Raw genomic sequence first — 17,526 nt, 5'->3', positions numbered from 1 at the left:
AACATAATAATCTCATTGAAATGAATGAGAAGACAGCGTTTTTTGACAGTGCTATCATCAGCCTGAACTCATTCAGGCAGTCTCAGCTGGATCTGCAGTTTGCAGCACAGGTGGCATGAAGCTGTCTAAAGGTGGGGCTCTTGACAGTTACAGAGTTACAGTTAGTTAAGTGTGTATTCAGGGTTTTGCACAGCTGTTGTGTACACCATTTGAGGTGCTTATGCACAATCTGTCATTGCAGCTCTGTGGCCAGGGGTTTTGGTCACATATGGTTTTGCTTCTTTGGGGGCGAATAAAGTGTTTACCCTCGTCTACACAGCCCGGTGAGAGCGCTGCAGTAACCTTTGAAACTGAGGACTATGATGTTTTCATATTTTCAGACAATGAATAAAAACTAATGATGTGCATTAAAGCAATTTCACTTCATTATCTGATGTCGTAGCTTCTCCAGTGTCTCAGTGAATCAGCTTCTGATGTGCAGTGGACAGCACAGCTAGCTTTGCTAATGCTAATGCTAGGTGAGCAGGAACACAGATGGTAACTTGATTTACCAAGGATATGATAGAACAACAACTGTAACTGTAATTTTAATACGATTTTCTTCAAAAGACTAAAATTTAACCAGAATCAGCTGCCAAAATGAACACTGCTTTAGATGGTTGCTTCGTCAAACCCCAGCTTTTATTTGTAATTCTTTGGGAAGATTTAGCTTTTTCCAGTATTTTCTATAAAGATCAGCACAAATTCAGTCGGAAGGATTATCTTTATGCCTCATTCATTCACTGTTCTCTCACTCTCCTGCTTCATCAGCTGACTGTGAGCATTCACTCTTTCAGTTGAACCAATCAGGCTTTGTGCGAGCTCCTCCAGTTAGTCACGTCACTGCTGACATATCTGTTCTCTTTCAGCTGCCATTTCAGTGCGAAATCCTCCACCCTGTTCACCTCCAGTTCTTCATATCCAGTGCCCAGGTTGAGCTCATCAGAGAGCACTTCACATCCAGATCTTCAGCATTCTCTCGTCCTCCACCACCACCAGTGTCTAGACTCCATCAGAGGTTAATCACTGCTTCATCAACACCTTCAAATACGAGGATGTCGCCATGGGGTCCAATGACCACAGACATTTCTCATCTTCATTGTGCACGTCAATTAAAAATATTTGCGTCTCTGGATAGGAACTGTTGCTGTCAGTGGGAGCTTCCTTCTTCACATTTGCCTGGACAGTCTGTTTCAGTTCATACTGCTGCTTCCTTTGACTTTGGCTATAACATAATGAGAGAGCGGGCAGCTTCTTATCTTCCCTCTCATGATGGGGAAAGGGAGGAGAGGTTGCAGAGTCTGAGCCCCTTGTGTGTGTTGGCTTGTGATGTTTAAGTTGTTTTTTGTGCAGTGGATGCGGGGAGTTTGGTAAGCCCCTGTCTAAGCAGAGGATCACCCACTGGCTTTGTGATGGCACATCATAAGGCTTTGTGCTGGCAGGCTCCGTCCCTCCCACAGTTACTCATGTGCAATTTACACACAGCCCTGTGGCTCTGACAGCCGTGTTCAGCGGGACGTGCAGAGGGGATCTGAGGTGAAGTGAAGTTGTTGCCTGTCTGTCCTCAGGTCTGTCTGCAGTAAGAGGTGACACAGTGGCTACATGATCGCGTTTCATACTGCAGCGCATTTAAACTTGTCCTGTCACTCAAGAGAACATACATTTGCATTTTTTCCGCTCCATATGAGGCATGTGCTGCTCACTATGAGTTAGAGCTTTGATTCTCTGGCCGACCTAACCTGCCGGTTTGGGGCCCAAAACTGCTGCCGTAGCTCGGGTTTGGGATTGATTTTTTTAATATATATTTAAAATGTATATAGTTGTTATATATAGCTTAGCTTATATAAACTGTTAAAATGATTTATTTATATATTTATGTCAAGCAGAAATTTGGGTCAGGCTCAGGTCGGGTCAGACCTGGTTTTTAGGCCCAAACAACACTCTCTAAGTACAACAGGTAATCACAGTGAGTCTGTAACCCCGTGGTTTTTTTACTCAGTGATTTGATTCACTGTAATTGTAGCCCCACTGTCCCTTTAAGAGTCATGACCGTAAGCCACTTTTAAGTCCACAAAGTAAAAGCTCTTAAATGAGGAATTCAGCTTACTGTAAGCTTAATGAAATGATTTCTACTGTACCTCGGTCCCATTTAATAAGTCTTTCTTTATCTTTAAGTCAAATAAACCCAGTCAGTAAACTGTACTACTAGAGCACAATCTGCTGCATACTGCCAAAGGATTCATTTAAGTGCAAGTCTTTTTTCATCTCCGACTTCTTTGTCTGTTGCTTTCAAGTGTTGCTGTAAAACAGCTGCAGAGAAGAGATACAGTATTGTTTTGTCTTTCAAAATAAAGAATAAATTCATTCGGCCACAGACAATGCTGTCCCTCCAGGATTTCACTGGTGTTTGGGATGTTTTAGGCTTTTTTTTAAATTTGCATTGAAATTGTGGAAGAAAGTAAAAATTGCAAAAAATAGTTCCTTTTTTGTATGATTCATTAAAATTTTAAGTGAGACTAAAATCAGTAGTAGTTTGGTGGCGTATGGTGGAAGGATGGCTATGATTGGTGACACTACAATGATTGAATTAGCAGAAATATTGCAGTGATTGGACAAAATTGCAAGGTGCACAGAACTCACTGGAACTGGCTGAATTTGCATTAACTTCAGATGATCAGGGGACACCCCGCTGGCTCAGCAGCTAGAATGTACCAAGCCCGAGTGTGCAGAGGCCCGGGTCGGAGTCCAACCGGCGGCCGGTTCTTTAGCTGCTACTAGCTAATAAAAAGGCAACAAAAGCCCAATAAATCATCTTTAAAAGAGGAATATTTTATCCAAGTATGCATAACCAGTAGCATCATTACCAACCAGTGCACATTTGTATATGCACTCAATTCAAAGAAACCCCTTTATTCCATCTTTAATAATAAACCTGTCCTGGCTGAGTTTACATCTCTCTCCCACTTTAAGATGCTGACAGAGGACACCTGATCCACTGCATTACTCCACAATATCACAGGACCTGAGGACGACGTTCAACCACTGATGCACTGTAGGAAATCTCTGCAGTTTAAAAACAGCTGAAAGATAAAGCACTGCTTCCCTCTGCTGGATGTTTGTGTGGCAAATTACAGACAAAAGAAAGGTGGGGAATGGTTGCACAGGAAATCAGGAGTTCTTGTCATAGCTACATTAATGAACATAAGATTGGCTTTTGGACAGATTGAAATGAATGTGCCTTTCTTAGTGTCATAAAAACTAGCATGTACTGATCAACCATCATCACACAGTGTCACATTTCAGATTTTTATTAGAAAAGACAGCCACAGTTATCATGACCCTCAATTTTTAACCCAGTAATATAATCACACCCCTCAAAATAAACAAGCCTCCCCCCTTATTTCAATTCAATATGCTGCCTCCTGCCTTTGCTCCTGGGATCGCCATCAGGCAGGAAGCAGCGACACTCACATAACACAGAGCAGTTAATGGCAGCAACTAAACTTCCTCCTGGAGGGAAATGACGGGGCTGGGCTCATACGTTTCCACAGGCCTTTACTGCTCTGTTGCATCCCAACCTGTCTGTCTGAAATGAGAAGTAAACCTAGGCCTCATCCTCTATTCTATCCTCAATTTCAACATTCAGATTCACCCGACTGCTTTGTAGTTCAGCTGGAGTCAGCGCCACCTCCACAAGATCAACGCTACAAAAGAGGACGCAAAGAGCTGAAACACAGGGTTTCTCACAGACCAAGGCCTGCCATTCTTACACTTCAAATATGAGAAATGAACTAAAGCTTGATTCCATCCTCACACACACACACACAATATTTATATTCTGTGCCTCCTATTAATCAGTAGGAGAATGCAGTCCCCTGGCCTGATCAGGCCTGTTTAAAATGTCAGAGGACATGAGAAGAAACAGAACCAGATTTCAGGAATAAGATGATGAAATAAGAAGAGCTCATTACTGCAGTCCTGCATCCGTGTAGAAATCTTTAGAGAGCACTCAGTACAGCTGAGAACTGACAAGCTTCTGACATAGAGTCTTAAATATTCCTGTGCAGTAACTTCCCACCTCAGAGCTGCTGAGCACACTATTAGAACAAGTTAGCTATACGTGGTGAGAGCGCTGTACAATATGGTACTGTGTAGATGAGGGGAGCTCAAACAGGGTACGAGCTTCTGAACTCAACTGGGACAAACAAACTGATCAGAGCCATAAACAAGCTGAGGAAAACATGAAACCTACATGATGTCTTAGACAAAGAAAGAACTTTTACTACCTCAATTAACAGCTTTGTAAAAATAAACATACATTGTTTATGAGACAATTAAGTTACAAACAGACAGGATATCATAGGACATGGAGGAGCGTACATTGACGTTTATCTTTTCACTAGAGTATTTTACTGCCAAAACACAGTAGAATAATATATTACGGTGAGAATGACTAAGTTTCAACTTGTCACTCGAGACTTCCACCCGCCCCACCCCGACAGTTCTCTGTTGTCATGGAAACCACGTGAGACATCCAAGTGCAAAGGTCTACTGCTGGCCTTCTTTCTTCTCTCCCTCTGATGAGCCCGAGCTGCCGCTGCTGCCGCCACCTTCGCGCTCCGCTGCCATCTGCAGGAAGGAGTGCGTTAGAGGAGAGAATGTGTCAGACTGCTGGCAGCGCTTCATCTTACACAATGTCAATTCAGTTTCCAATCAGAATCAGAAAGATCAGATTCCATGTGGATCATTCAAAAGATCACATCTGAGTCACATATGATCTGCAGTCAAACAAACACTTGTTCCATTTCATCACTTTGGGTTTCAGGACATTGGGATTGTTCAAAGCATTTATCAATGAATCCAGAAACATGTGTCCTGATTTGATATATTATTCAATAGTATCATTTTTTAGACAAATAATATTCACACTGGTTTCCCAGCAAGAGTTTAGGGCCAAAATATAGTCAGTGACTGAAGCAATAAAAGCCTGGGCTATTCATTCAGTTCATGCAATAGTGAAAAACAGTTTATAGAAGTCCTTTAGCAATGAATGTATACTGTGACTTTATTTATATACTTTGTTTAACCAGCAGTTCAGATTAACTTTGATTGTCTGTTTTGATCATAATTACATAATGCTTGCTAATGTCCAGAGTAAGGCATCAACAAATAAATATGATGATAGGATTGTTTTATTCCAATAATACAAGATTTTTGGTTTACATGAGCGATAGATTATATTGATCAGACTATTTTCAGACCTTACCTGGAAACTAACACTTTGATTCATTTCCAAACAGAACTTGTAAGAACCCAGTTACATCTTCAGCAAATGTGTGTCCAGGCAGTGTGTTATTTCTATACAATATTTCCTTGGTTAATTCATTAGAGGATGCTTTGTCTTTGTCCTCCTTCAACTGAACCCACTGCTGTCTCTGTTTCAACTTCATTATTAAAGGCCACTTCAGTGCTGCCAGGTTGGAAAAGTGCTGTCCTATAATTAGATATGCTCTTACAGCAATAACACAAGTGTATGAACAACCAAAGTCTCTGGGAAACATGGTCTTACATTAACCAACACTACAACTGTTCACAAACAAGACCTAATAGTAACAATGGTAAGGGTCACATGCTGACTGTTAACGCTCCTACCTTCTTGTAGGCCATTTCAAAGAGTTTGAGTGACGCCTGCTGCAGGGTGGTGGCCGCCTGTTTGATGTTCTCTCCTGTTTCTGAGTCCTTGTTGGCCAGAAGATCCTTGACCTTTGAGATCTCCTCCTTCAGCTTGGTGCACTGCGAGGAGACAGAAGCGGAGAGGAAACGAATAAAGCCGGAACGTGCATAAACGCATCACAGGAGGACGGTTCAGTCTTTATGGCACAAACACATACTAGAGAGACATGTCTGCGGCTGTGTTGGCAGCATTCCAACACTTTCAGAGAGCTGCATCAATGGTTTCCACACAGTATCCCGACAATTCTCTCCTCCATGAAGCAAGGTGGTCGATGCAAAGCAGCACATTTACAGAGCGAGCTTGATCTGAGTGAATTCAAAATAAAGATGTACCTCATCAGCAGGAAGCTGGTCCTTGAACTCCTCCATCTTGGATTCTGTGTCGTGGATGATGCCCTCAGCCATGTTGACGGCCTCCACGCGGTCCTGCGCACAACAAATATGAGAGTTAGAGGGGCGACAGCAGACCAAACATCAGTGAAGTACAGTAAATACGCAGAAATGTCCTGAACCAACAGAACTCATTAATGTGAATGTTAATCCACTGCACCGTTCCCGGTCCTTACCTTCCTCCTCCTGTCCTCCTCTGCGTACCTCTCGGCATTCTTGATCATGTTCTCGATGTCGTCTTTACTGAGACCTCCGGAAGACTGGATCACAACTGAGGACAGTGCAGAGAGACGAGAGGACACTCAGACGTTGGTACAACTGGTGATAGAACAGTTTACAGAAGACAGAACACACGGAGCAAAATCCCCAAAATGCTGCTCCAAAACTAATTTCATTAATAGGCCTTTTTAATTAAAGATGAATATTCCGTGTTTGTTTACTGCAACGACATTTTGTCAGGCTTATTGACAAGAAAGTACAGAAACAGTTTAGTCCTCGGTGGTTATAGCAGCATGCATAAACATTAGCATTCAGAATTCATTCATTCTCACTGAAGGCTGACACATCAAAAACATTCTGATAAGACTTCCGTTCAGCAATCCTGTGAAGAGAACGCTACAACGTTAGTGGATCTTACTCTGCTGCTCTCGGCCCGTGCCCTTGTCCTTGGCTGAGACGTGGACAATGCCGTTGGCGTCGATGTCGAAGGTGACCTCGATCTGAGGGACGCCGCGGGGGGCGGGGGGGATTCCCACCAGAGTGAACTGACCCAGCACCTTGTTGTCCGTCGCCATCTCTCTCTCTCCCTGACACACCTTGATCTCTACCTGAGTCTGTCCGTCAGCCGCTGTGGAGAACACCTGGACGGGAGCAAAAACAGGAACTTTAGGACACGTTCACACGCACATTTGACACCTTATAGGCAAACAGTCAGGGTTCCCACTCTTTTTAAGAAGTCTTTTCCCAGGAGTTTTTCCTCCTTTCTCTGACAATACAGGAGAGCACTTGCTCACAATGGTGGTCAGCATCACGTTAGCTTGCTTTCGTGGCACGCTTGGCTGTTCTGACCACAGCGGCCTCAGCAGAGCATAAATAACTGTTTAAATCGAGTAGAATTTATTTTATTTTACAATATAAAACATTTTTGACAAAGTATAAGTGTTTGTTGTGTGAATGTAATGTTATCTGTTTGAGGGGCTAACATTTTCCAGGAGAACATAGTTCATTATCAGGATATTTGGTCATTTCCAGATGTTTCCGTGAATGGAAAACTTGTTTTTAAATTTCCAGGTTTTCCAGATATTCCAGGATGCATGGGCACCCTGACAGCACCCTGCACTGTTGCTTTAAGTACCTGGCTCTTCTTGGTGGGAATTGTGGTGTTCCTGTTGATGAGCTTGGTGAAGACTCCACCCAGGGTCTCGATACCCAGAGACAGCGGAGTCACATCCAACAGCAGCACGTCTGTGACATCACCAGCCAAAACGCCACCCTGGATGGCTGCTCCTATGGCAACGGCCTCGTCGGGGTTGACAGACTTGCTGGGAGCGCGGCCGAACAGGTCCTGAACTGTTTGCTGAACCTGTGGAGACAAACTGAACGTTACATTTATACAACCTTTATTGAAATCTCAAGCAACCTCTGCTGTGGAAAGTACGATTCAAACTACTGCAGTAGAAGGTGTACTCAGTTACAACTGATGATGGCCTGCTAACGCTTCTTTGGTTCTCTTTTTGCATTTGAGCCACAATTTCTAAAATAAAAGTCTACAAAGTGCCACACAGAAAGCTACTCCCAACAAAGAGGGTAAACACATTTGACAAAAAAAAAAGCTAACTACTTTATATTTCAGTAAAAATTGCTGTTTTGTGCTTGTGTGTGATTTTATCATTACTAACCAGAAGAGCTAAACATTAGTGTTCTAACAATGTTGCTTAAACCTTCTACACTAATAAACCCACATTACTTGTAATATAACTTTTGCCCAGCAGATGTCACTCTTCACACTGGATTGTCATTCTCTACAACGACTCTTGTCAAACGGAAATGAACACGATTTTCAAGGCAAAATGAACACATGTTGTTACCTTGGGCATGCGGGACATTCCTCCGACCAGCAGCACCTCTCCAATGTCTCCCTTGGACACCTCGGCGTCCTGCATGGCCTTCTGACAGGGGGCCACGGTGCGACGGATCAGGTCGGCCACGATGCCTTCGAACTGAGAGCGGGTCAGCTTCATGTTGAGATGTTTGGGACCGGAGGCGTCCATGGTCAGGTAGGGGAGGTTGATGTCAGTCTGGAAGAGAGAATGAGCAGAATGTGATCACACTGGGTTTCACCACTCCACATGATCCGTAACTAAATGTCTGACACCGCCTCCAATGACAGTCACAAATGCTTCATTCTATTGGTTTCCCGTTCAAATCATCATCAGTCCATAAATCATTTTATCCTTCACTTGGTGTTGTATGGCCCTGTACTAGGCCTGCCCTGCTGTCAGTATCAGGACAGGCCACTCTCACTGGGCCGAGTCCTGCAGCAGCTCAGCAGCAGCGGACTCTAAAACAGAACCCGCTGCAGTGAAGCACAACACAGGACCTTCTCTACCAGCACTGTAACACTGAGCCAGACACACACAGTCTGGACAGCTGACTGAGAGCTGGACTGTGGGTTCAGGGCTAAACATGATCTCAGATAAGTGGGAGTGAAGAGCACACAGGTTTAAGTGACTGCATTTTCTATCTGAACTGTGTATGTGTATTCTGACTAAAGGGTAAGGGTGTTCTGTGTACCTGCAGTGAAGAGGACAGCTCACACTTGGCCTTCTCAGCAGCCTCTCTGACTCTCTGAAGAGCCATGTTGTCTTTCGTCAGATCCACACCGGACTGAAAAAGACAAAACACTCGTGAAATCCTGAAAATGCGGACTGAGCTACAGATAAGGGGCGTATCTAAAGACCTGAATTATTTACCTCTCTCTTGAACTCCTTGACGATGTGTTTGAGGAGATGTTGGTCAAAGTCCTCTCCTCCCAGGAAGGTGTCGCCGTTGGTAGACTTCACCTCAAAAACTCCCTTCTGGATCTCCAGGACTGAGATATCAAACGTTCCTCCACCCAGATCATACACAGCGATACTGGAGACAGATACGAGTTTAATAACACAGGCAACACAAAACAGCAACTCCAAAAACAGAATGACATATCAAGCACCAGTGTTTGCCTGACTGTAGTCCTTCTCTACTCACATCTTATCCTGGGTTTTGTCCAGGCCGTAGGCGAGGGCAGCAGCTGTTGGCTCATTGATCACTCGCAGGACGTTCAGACCAGCAATCTGACCAGCATCTTTGGTAGCCTGGAAGTCACAGAAATACATCACACGTAAGGGAATGTTGGGTTAAGGATGTCTTTATTATCCCTGAAGGACAAATGTTGTACAGCCAGCAGTACCACTAGTGGTCATTTAAAAACGCTCATTATCTCAAATTTCCAGATAATCAGCCATCTATAGTAACCTCAGGACCTCCAGACATAATAAACAATAAATACCATACAAAAATCTGTTATTTAAGAGGCCAATTGCAGCAGGAACAAATGAGTGCAAGTCTGTTGGTCCTGCATCTTGGCAGAATCAGCAGCCAGACGGAACTTAAACTCCTCAGACAGATAGACAGCTGGTGGCCGGATCAGCCAGGATACACTGGGAGCTCACCTTGTACAGGTGTGGAAAGTCATAAATTAAAAACTTCGAAGCTTTCCATGAAAATACATGCACTGATGAGTTTTCCAACACACAGCGTTCACGTGAAGCTCAAAGGCGAGCTCGTTGTCCACTACAGTGCCAAGATATCTGTACTGCTGCACAAACAGCCTGATCATTAATGACCACAGGAGAGACGGCTGGAGAATAATTCCTAATATCTTATGCCATCTCTTTAGTTTTGGACACGTTGGCCATCCAATATTTTATATTTATATTAAAAAGACAAATAAATCTGATTGACAAGAGCTGTGACACGGTTTACAAAATAAGATGTGTAAACCTTTCATGTGACTGGTGATCCTATATTAGGCCTCTACAGCCTTATATAAGCAGCCCCTAATTGCTTTAGCTGATAACACAGATCAGTCTATTATCAAATCATTTGAAGATTAAAACGGAGCACTGAACATAAGCTGTGTTGATATGTGTTGATTTACACTAATGTTAAAGTAAGTCCCAGACACTCGTTTAAATGCTCCAACCACAACTTCCATGCTACCTTTGACTGCATGCACTTCACTGACTCACTGACACGTTCAGAGAAATACCTTTCACAGTTTACATTTACCTCCAAAGCTCCTGAACGTCTGATGAGTGAGACATGGGTCACTTTGAAAAGTAGATGTAGAAAGGTTGTATTTCATTCCACAGTAAGTGAATAAAAATGCCACAGGTGGACAGACTGATCAGGAAAAAAGTAGCTAGAAAGGCAACAGTTACACCTTTCATAATCTAATCATAAGACTAGTGGATTTGGTTTAAGTGCTCCTTCCAATAACTCTATATTTTGGACAATCTATCCGCAGTCTGCACGTGCTCACTTCTCCTGTTAAATCAAAGATGTTTAATGAGCAATCTCCAGAGTAGTGACTCTCTCCCAATTAAACAATCTCTGACTAGATGATTTACTAGTTTTGGGAGATTCACAGAAACTTTACACTAGAGCACATCAGGAAACAAATAATAGTGTTTCAAAATCCTGCAGCTGCATGGTGGAGGGCTGAGTTTAGTGCATTAGAGCCATGTTCTTTCTGAAATATGACACATTTTGATTGTTTTAGGGCTCATGTGAATACATACAATACAATATAGGAATTATCAGACTGGTTCTACTTAGGTAGATACACACTGGTGCATAAAACTGTAGTTTAAGAGAGGCATGTAGTAAGTGTGTGTGTGTGTGTGTACCTGTCTCTGAGAGTCATTGAAGTAGGCTGGTACAGTGACCACAGCGTTCTTCACTTTGGTTCCCAGGTAGTTCTCTGTAAGACAAATAGCAATCATTACCGGGACAAACGCTCGCAATAGGGAGGACCAACACTAGCCGGATTCATGCAGTGCTTCTGCAGTCATACCTGCAGTCTCCTTCATCTTTATCAGGACAAAGGCTCCAGCCTGGCTGGGGGAGTACATTTTCCCATGAGCCTCCACCCAAGCATCACCATTAGAGGCACGGACAATCTTGTAGGGGACGTTCTTCCTGTTAATGAAACAAATTTAACTTTAATCTCAGACATGTACTTTAGGTTTAGTTATCTGGGTCCAAGTTTTCAGTAGTCCACAATGAAATATTATTTAAAAAATAAAATCTACCCATAGAGGAGAAGGAGTGATCAATGTTTCAAGTGGAGAAACCACATTACTTTTAAAGGCAAGAACGCAGAACCTTTTAAATAACGAGGTCAAGCTGTGTACTCACAGGTCTTTCTGGACCTCGGCATCGTCATAGCGACGTCCGATCAGCCTCTTGGTGGCGTACAGTGTGTTCTGGGGGTTGGTGACGGACTGACGTTTAGCCGGCATGCCCACCAGACGCTCCCCGTCTGCTGTAAAGGCGACGACTGAAGGAGTCGTCCTGGCCCCTTCAGCGTTCTCCAACACCTGAGAGACAGAAACAAATCTTCAGACTGGGGCCATCACCGGCCATCTTCCAACTACTGCACTTTATCTCTACATGTTATAGCTTTCAGAGCACAATGAATTAATTACTAATTACTGACTTAATAAAATCACCTTGTCTTACATAAAGATCATTATTTCCATGAAACTAAAGTAAAAACCACTAAAACTGGATAAGATTGTCTGTAATGAAGATAAAGTTCAGTTTGCAAAGCAAATATGGTGAGTGATGTTTAGACAGCATGAAGACAAACAAACACCAACAGACACAAACAGATGCAGTGTCACTCTAGGTACCACGAATTAAGGGGGGGCAACATGACAGCTAGAGTTGAAAATGTTTACTGAGCTCTCACACGCAGTGTTGTCACAACAAACAGTTGGGGAAGTCCTCCTCTGACTGTTTACTGACCAAAGACAGACTGATAATGTATTTAATTGAAGGGGCCACATTTTTCATGTGTGACAGAAAACACATACATCTACTTTAAAAAAGGTTGCTACATGCTCCTCTGCTGCTATTGATATTACAGCTCCACAGAGCATGGCGTCATGCTTTTATATAGGGATGCACGATATATTCGGCATTAATATCAGATATCGGTTCCGATTAGTAAAATTGGGCCGATATCCACAACCGATGTTTATCCTCTAGTTGCCTGTTTGTTGTCGCGGGAGAGGGAAGAGGGGGAGGGGGAGAGGGGAGGGAGGGAGGGGATTTGGCATGTGTATTTTTTTGGGCACGCGACAGGTGGCAGCACAGGATTTGGTGGGATGTTAAACTGAAGAGCGAGAAAAAATGGAAATGCTGGCCTAAACGTTGTAAGGTTACTCGACCAGACCAAAAAATTTGGCAAGGACAGCCCAAAAGCAGGTCAATAACCAACACGGTAATGGAAATGATTAATACATGGAATTGATGATTGCAAATTACAGTGCAAGTTGAAAAAGTGTGCACTAAACAGTCAGGACATGTTTTTTAGATATTTGATTTAGCCTTTCACAGATTTGAGTTTAATTTGGAGGTGCACAGAGCTGAAAACATGTGGCCATGAATACTGGCATGTTTGATAAGGTGGTAAAGGTTGGGTTACTTATGTTTTATGGTAGCCCTGTAACCGTTGTTATTTGGAAGTAAAATACGTTCTGAAATAAAGGAAGGCATTCAAATATTCAGTTTGCATGATTTTCAGTCTTACAAAAATTTTTATTCATCTCAGAAACGTTTTTTAAAAAAACACTCGATATCGGCTAAATACGGTTATCGGCCATAACAGCAAAATTAATATATCGGATATCGCGGTATCGGCCAAAATGTTCATATCAGTGCATCCCTACTTTTATATCACCCAACATTGAGCCACACCATTAACAAATATATCTATTAGTAGGCAAGATTCAAAGAGATTCAGGAGGCATCAGAGAGTACATGTGATGGGATCAGTCGGTATCTAAGATCCAAGAAATCAGTAATCAAGGAAAATCTACACAGACTTCCAAAAGACACTAAGGGCCTTATTTTAACCATCTATAGCACATTTAGGCCATGACCAACTCCACTTTTGCATAATCTAGGTGCAAATTAAGGCAAATTGCTGTATTTAGTCTCGTAATTAATAATAAGTGTGATTTGGGCATATTATAAATTAAATGTATCAGTGTCATCTGATGACCTAGGGACAGCTGGCATTAGTCTCTAAATCATGAGACAGAGGGCTACAGATGTCTGTTACACAATCTTCCAATCCTCTGTCCCAACTCCATTTGACTGTATGTAACTGCACAGACACTTAACTGGGGATGAGGACAGGTTTTAAAAACGATGTAAGTATTACGAAATAAACACGAGAGAGAAAGGCTGAATTTCCCTCTGGGGATCAACAAAGGTTGACTTAAACCTATCCTGATCAGCTGAGCACATTTAGTACCGTCCATGACAGACGTGTGAAGTGTCTGCTCATCCTCACCTTGGCCTGTTTGCCCTCCATGACTGCGACACAGGAGTTGGTGGTTCCCAGGTCAATGCCAATGACTGCACCCTTGACAGCCTCTGACCTACAACACATACACACTTATGTTAGAAATGAATCACGTTTTACTCCAGTATTCTAACAATCAACAGGAGCCTATAACACCATTAGAACCTGTATGAGAACCTGGGGGTCAAACGTCACTAATGTGGACTGAAAGTGATCCTAGAGTATCAACTACTTTTTAATGAACGACAGCACCCATTTTCAAGGTGCATTTCACAGGAAACAGCTTGTGCTCATACTCACGCATAGTCCCTCCTGGACAGAGCTCTGAGGGCATCTGGCTGGAAACCACTCCAGCATGCCTGTGAACACATCACAAAACAGTCAGACAGCTGTTTTAGCAGTAACCTAACATATAACATACACATACATATAATGGATCCAACGTGTCATCAACATCATTAAAATCATGTTACTAATTTAACATGACATTGCAAAAAATACAGCTGAATTTAAGATAGACAGACAGATACTGCCATACACCTTTAAATCTATAGGCGGTGAAAGGTTTGATAGACAGCTGCCGACTCATGTGTGACAACATATCATCGAAAAGAGCAAAACGAACAGTGTAGACGATCAGTGACAGTGTTCATTAAGCTGTGGAACAACATGTGACAAATGTTGCAGCATGTTGGGAGGAGGAGAGCTCACTGAAGGTCACTCATCCGACTGTAGTCCTGGAACCAGCACACACACTGTCTCACACCGTCTCACAGCACACACCGTCTCACACCGTCTCACAGCACACACACTGTCTTACACCGTCTCACAGCACACACATACAGTTATTGAACTAAACACGATGCAGCGCGTAGTTAACTCAGCTGCGTGACAGGTAAGAACTACAATGCAGGCTGTTAGCTTAGCCCCAAGAACCTCACGTTATATATCAGTCAGTGTGAAGTCCACCAATGAACAGACAGCGTCACACCGATGAACATTAGTGTCAATCACTACAGTTTAATAAAGCACACCGCTTCCTGACTGCTAACTACACATTACATTGTGGTAGTCACGACTGAGTAAACCGGCCTCCAGCTAACAGTTAGCATGCTAAGCTAGCCGGCTGCTTGTCAAATCTTAAAACCACGCTGAACATTAATAAGGTAATAAAGGTTACTAATGTGTCTGAAACTCACCTTCTTGATCAAAGAGGACACACTTCTGACACAGGTCGTGGTCGGGACAGTCCTTGAAGCGCTTCTGGCGACACTCAACATTCTGACCACTCTGCTAACAGGCTAACTCAATTTAAGAAAATTCGCAGCGTTTAACGTCGAAACAGACCCGAACTGTCGAACAGCGAAGATTAGCTAAAAAGAGTCAAGTGTCTACGTGTCTCCAGACTTCCACACGGTGTTCCCGGGGTGAGGTCGAGCTCAGGTCCAGCAGCGGGGCTTGTCTTCGGACTGAAGAGCAGAGGAACTGCGGAGCTGCTTCTGGAATTATCCAACACATGTTGCACCATGCAACGCTGAAGGACCCCGAGTGGGACGGCACATTTACTGCCTGAGTGCTTTGAAACAGTTAAGGAAATATTATAGAAGTATTTGTGAAATAAATATACGTATTTTATCAATATATAATACAAATGATATATGAAACGTTTTTGATATAGAAACTGAAAACATATCTGCTACTTTTTGCCTTTTTGTGATCATGCACAGAATAGAGCGCATACACGTAGTGGGCATGTGAAGGTCATGATGTAACAGGGGGTACGGGGTTTCACGTGTATTACGTTAGTGATGCTGAATGAACGTACCTGTTGTGTTATGAAATATTGCTATTGTTTATGAAGAGGCTTGTATCTGTGAATACGCAGTGATCATTCATATGGATATCCATACACACCTGAGAAATCTCTGTCTGAACAGATTAGGGAGCAACTTTAATTCAAACTGGGAGCAGCCCTTTCCTTTGTCCTCCACTGGAATACATTCTGTGTAGAACAGCGGTTCCCGACCTTTTTCATTAAGAGCTCTGTTTTTTTGGATATTTCATATTATATTCAAAACTGTGCAATGAACCCAAACAGTGAACTCAGTAACTCAGTGAACTTTGAGCAGATTATTTCCTGTTGTAAGAACTTTTTTTTTGTGCAAAATTCTGTCTATATTAGGCCTATGTATTTTTTATCATTTTTTACAATCATAAATACTTAATACGCTTCTTTTTTTTGACAAATTCAGTGTTTTCTTGTCCCTGGCATTTGGTCATTAGACAATTTAAAACAACTTAACAACAACTTTAGTATATCTATCTATCTTTAAATTTTCTCTTCAGAGAAGTGAACCAGATGCTGAGATATAGGCCTACTGTGTATATTTTCAATTAGCTTTCTTACACGCCTTAAAATCAAAAAGGCTTTGCAACCCCCCGTGAAGCTTTGCCGACCCCTAGTGGGGGTCTTGCCCCCCATGTTGGGAACCACTGGTTTAGAGACAATGGCCTTGACCCACAGTGTGGTGATACTGGACAAATGCAGAGTGCATTATATGAAACAGTAAAATTATTCAAAAAGGGGAAGAAAAATCAAACAGGTTGTATTTCATAAAGAACAAATGTTGGTGTGTTTTCTTTACATATTCTATGTAAGCATTATTTTCCATGATCAGTGATGGTGCAGAGTGGACCATGGAGGGAATGCCTGAAAGAACTGTAGAATGGATAAGGGATGCACAGAAAGCAATAATAGAAATTCTGAAGGATCACAGGATTTAATAAAGTTAGCAATGTAAAACCCAGGACAGTAGACGGCAGTATACATCTTCAAAGTAAATGATTGCAATCTGCCATAAAATGAAAAGAAGAAGAAAATGGTGCAGAAGTATTTGTACTGCTGAGGGCTGCAACAAACAGTTCTTTTTTGAATCCATTCATCTGTTGCACTTATTTTCTTAAAGAATATCAAAAATGTAGTATTGGTAGTAGTGAAAAATACCATCACAACTTTGTAAATCCCAAGGTGAAGTTTTTAACTATCACATCAGAAGAAAATCAACAAATCATCACAAAGTAAAAGCAGGAACAAGACAATGTTTGGAATTGTGGTTGAAAAATTACACACAGTGAATATATTCCCAAAATAGTTGCATTCTGTCAATCAATTAATCAACTAATTGATCAATGGTTTATCCATAGACAGAAGGTAATGGAAGTCACCACCAGTGAATAGTCAGTATCATCTCTGAGACATTACAGCTGCAACACTGATCTATGTATGTATAATTAATAAATACATGTATAAATATATAACAAAAATACATGTAGAAATACAGAAATAAAGAAATAGAGAAATACATTTGAAAAATGTTGAAATAGCCATCTTCATGACCAAAATTGATTTATTTGTTAATTATGTATGTAGTAATTTATTTCTGCATTTATTTGTTTATGCTTATGTCATTTATTGTCCTTCATTTGTAAGAACAGAATTCATTGAGAAGTTATATTTTAAAAGATTCTAATGATGTCAGTTTAATGGTGTCCAGTAGGTGGGAGCAGTGAATGGTTATAGAAGTCAGTATGTAACATCTGCTTACATCAACCATGTCAAAGCCCTTGAGCAAGGCACTTAGTGACCTTTACGTTCTTAGCAGCCCATATCTCTGTATTATAAAATTGACCTGATTTATAGTGTATGATTCGAGCGTTTTAATGGA

The 17,526-nt window shown here is 42.0% G+C and overlaps 1 protein-coding gene and 1 non-coding gene across 2 annotated transcripts; both read right to left on the bottom strand.

Moving 5' to 3' along the window:
* Positions 1 to 3,331: 3,331 nt before the first annotated feature.
* Positions 3,332 to 15,319, bottom strand: hspa9 (heat shock protein 9). The gene is made up of 16 exons (XM_035668964.1): positions 15,001 to 15,319; positions 14,102 to 14,160; positions 13,790 to 13,877; positions 11,623 to 11,804; positions 11,279 to 11,403; positions 11,112 to 11,185; positions 9,409 to 9,515; positions 9,135 to 9,297; positions 8,956 to 9,048; positions 8,250 to 8,459; positions 7,517 to 7,744; positions 6,800 to 7,022; positions 6,339 to 6,433; positions 6,106 to 6,198; positions 5,692 to 5,832; positions 3,332 to 4,668 (listed from the first exon to the last, which is right to left on the bottom strand). Exons 1-16 carry the CDS (start codon positions 15,079 to 15,081, stop codon positions 4,588 to 4,590), a joined length of 2,043 nt encoding a protein of 680 aa, XP_035524857.1. The 5' UTR covers positions 15,082 to 15,319; the 3' UTR covers positions 3,332 to 4,587.
* On the bottom strand, positions 8,627 to 8,827 carry LOC118334136. Its single transcript, XR_004796999.1, has one exon. It is a non-coding gene; the product is annotated as a small nucleolar RNA SNORA74 (small nucleolar RNA).
* Positions 15,320 to 17,526: the final 2,207 nt, after the last annotated feature.

The sequence above is a fragment of the Morone saxatilis genome, unplaced genomic scaffold, assembly GCF_004916995.1.
Source record: "Morone saxatilis isolate NCDOM2014 unplaced genomic scaffold, NCSU_SB_2.0 Contig22, whole genome shotgun sequence".
Taxonomy (NCBI): domain Eukaryota; kingdom Metazoa; phylum Chordata; class Actinopteri; family Moronidae; genus Morone; species Morone saxatilis.
The sequence above is the reverse complement of the archived record's forward strand: the minus strand, read 5'-3'. Positions and strand labels throughout refer to the sequence as shown.

What these genes read in the sequence shown, in the direction of transcription:
- hspa9 (XM_035668964.1), bottom strand. Translation starts at nt 15,081, where the DNA reads ATGTTGAGTGTCGCCAGAAGCGCTTCAAGGACTGTCCCGACCACGACC. An exon ending in TCAATGACTCTCAGAGACAG is followed by an intron (nt 9,516 to 11,111) that starts GTACACACACAC and finishes TGTGACTTCCAG; the next exon opens with GCTACCAAAGATGCTGGTCA. An exon ending in AGGAGGACAGGAGGAGGAAG is followed by an intron (nt 6,199 to 6,338) that starts GTAAGGACCGGG and finishes TGTTGTGCGCAG; the next exon opens with GACCGCGTGGAGGCCGTCAA.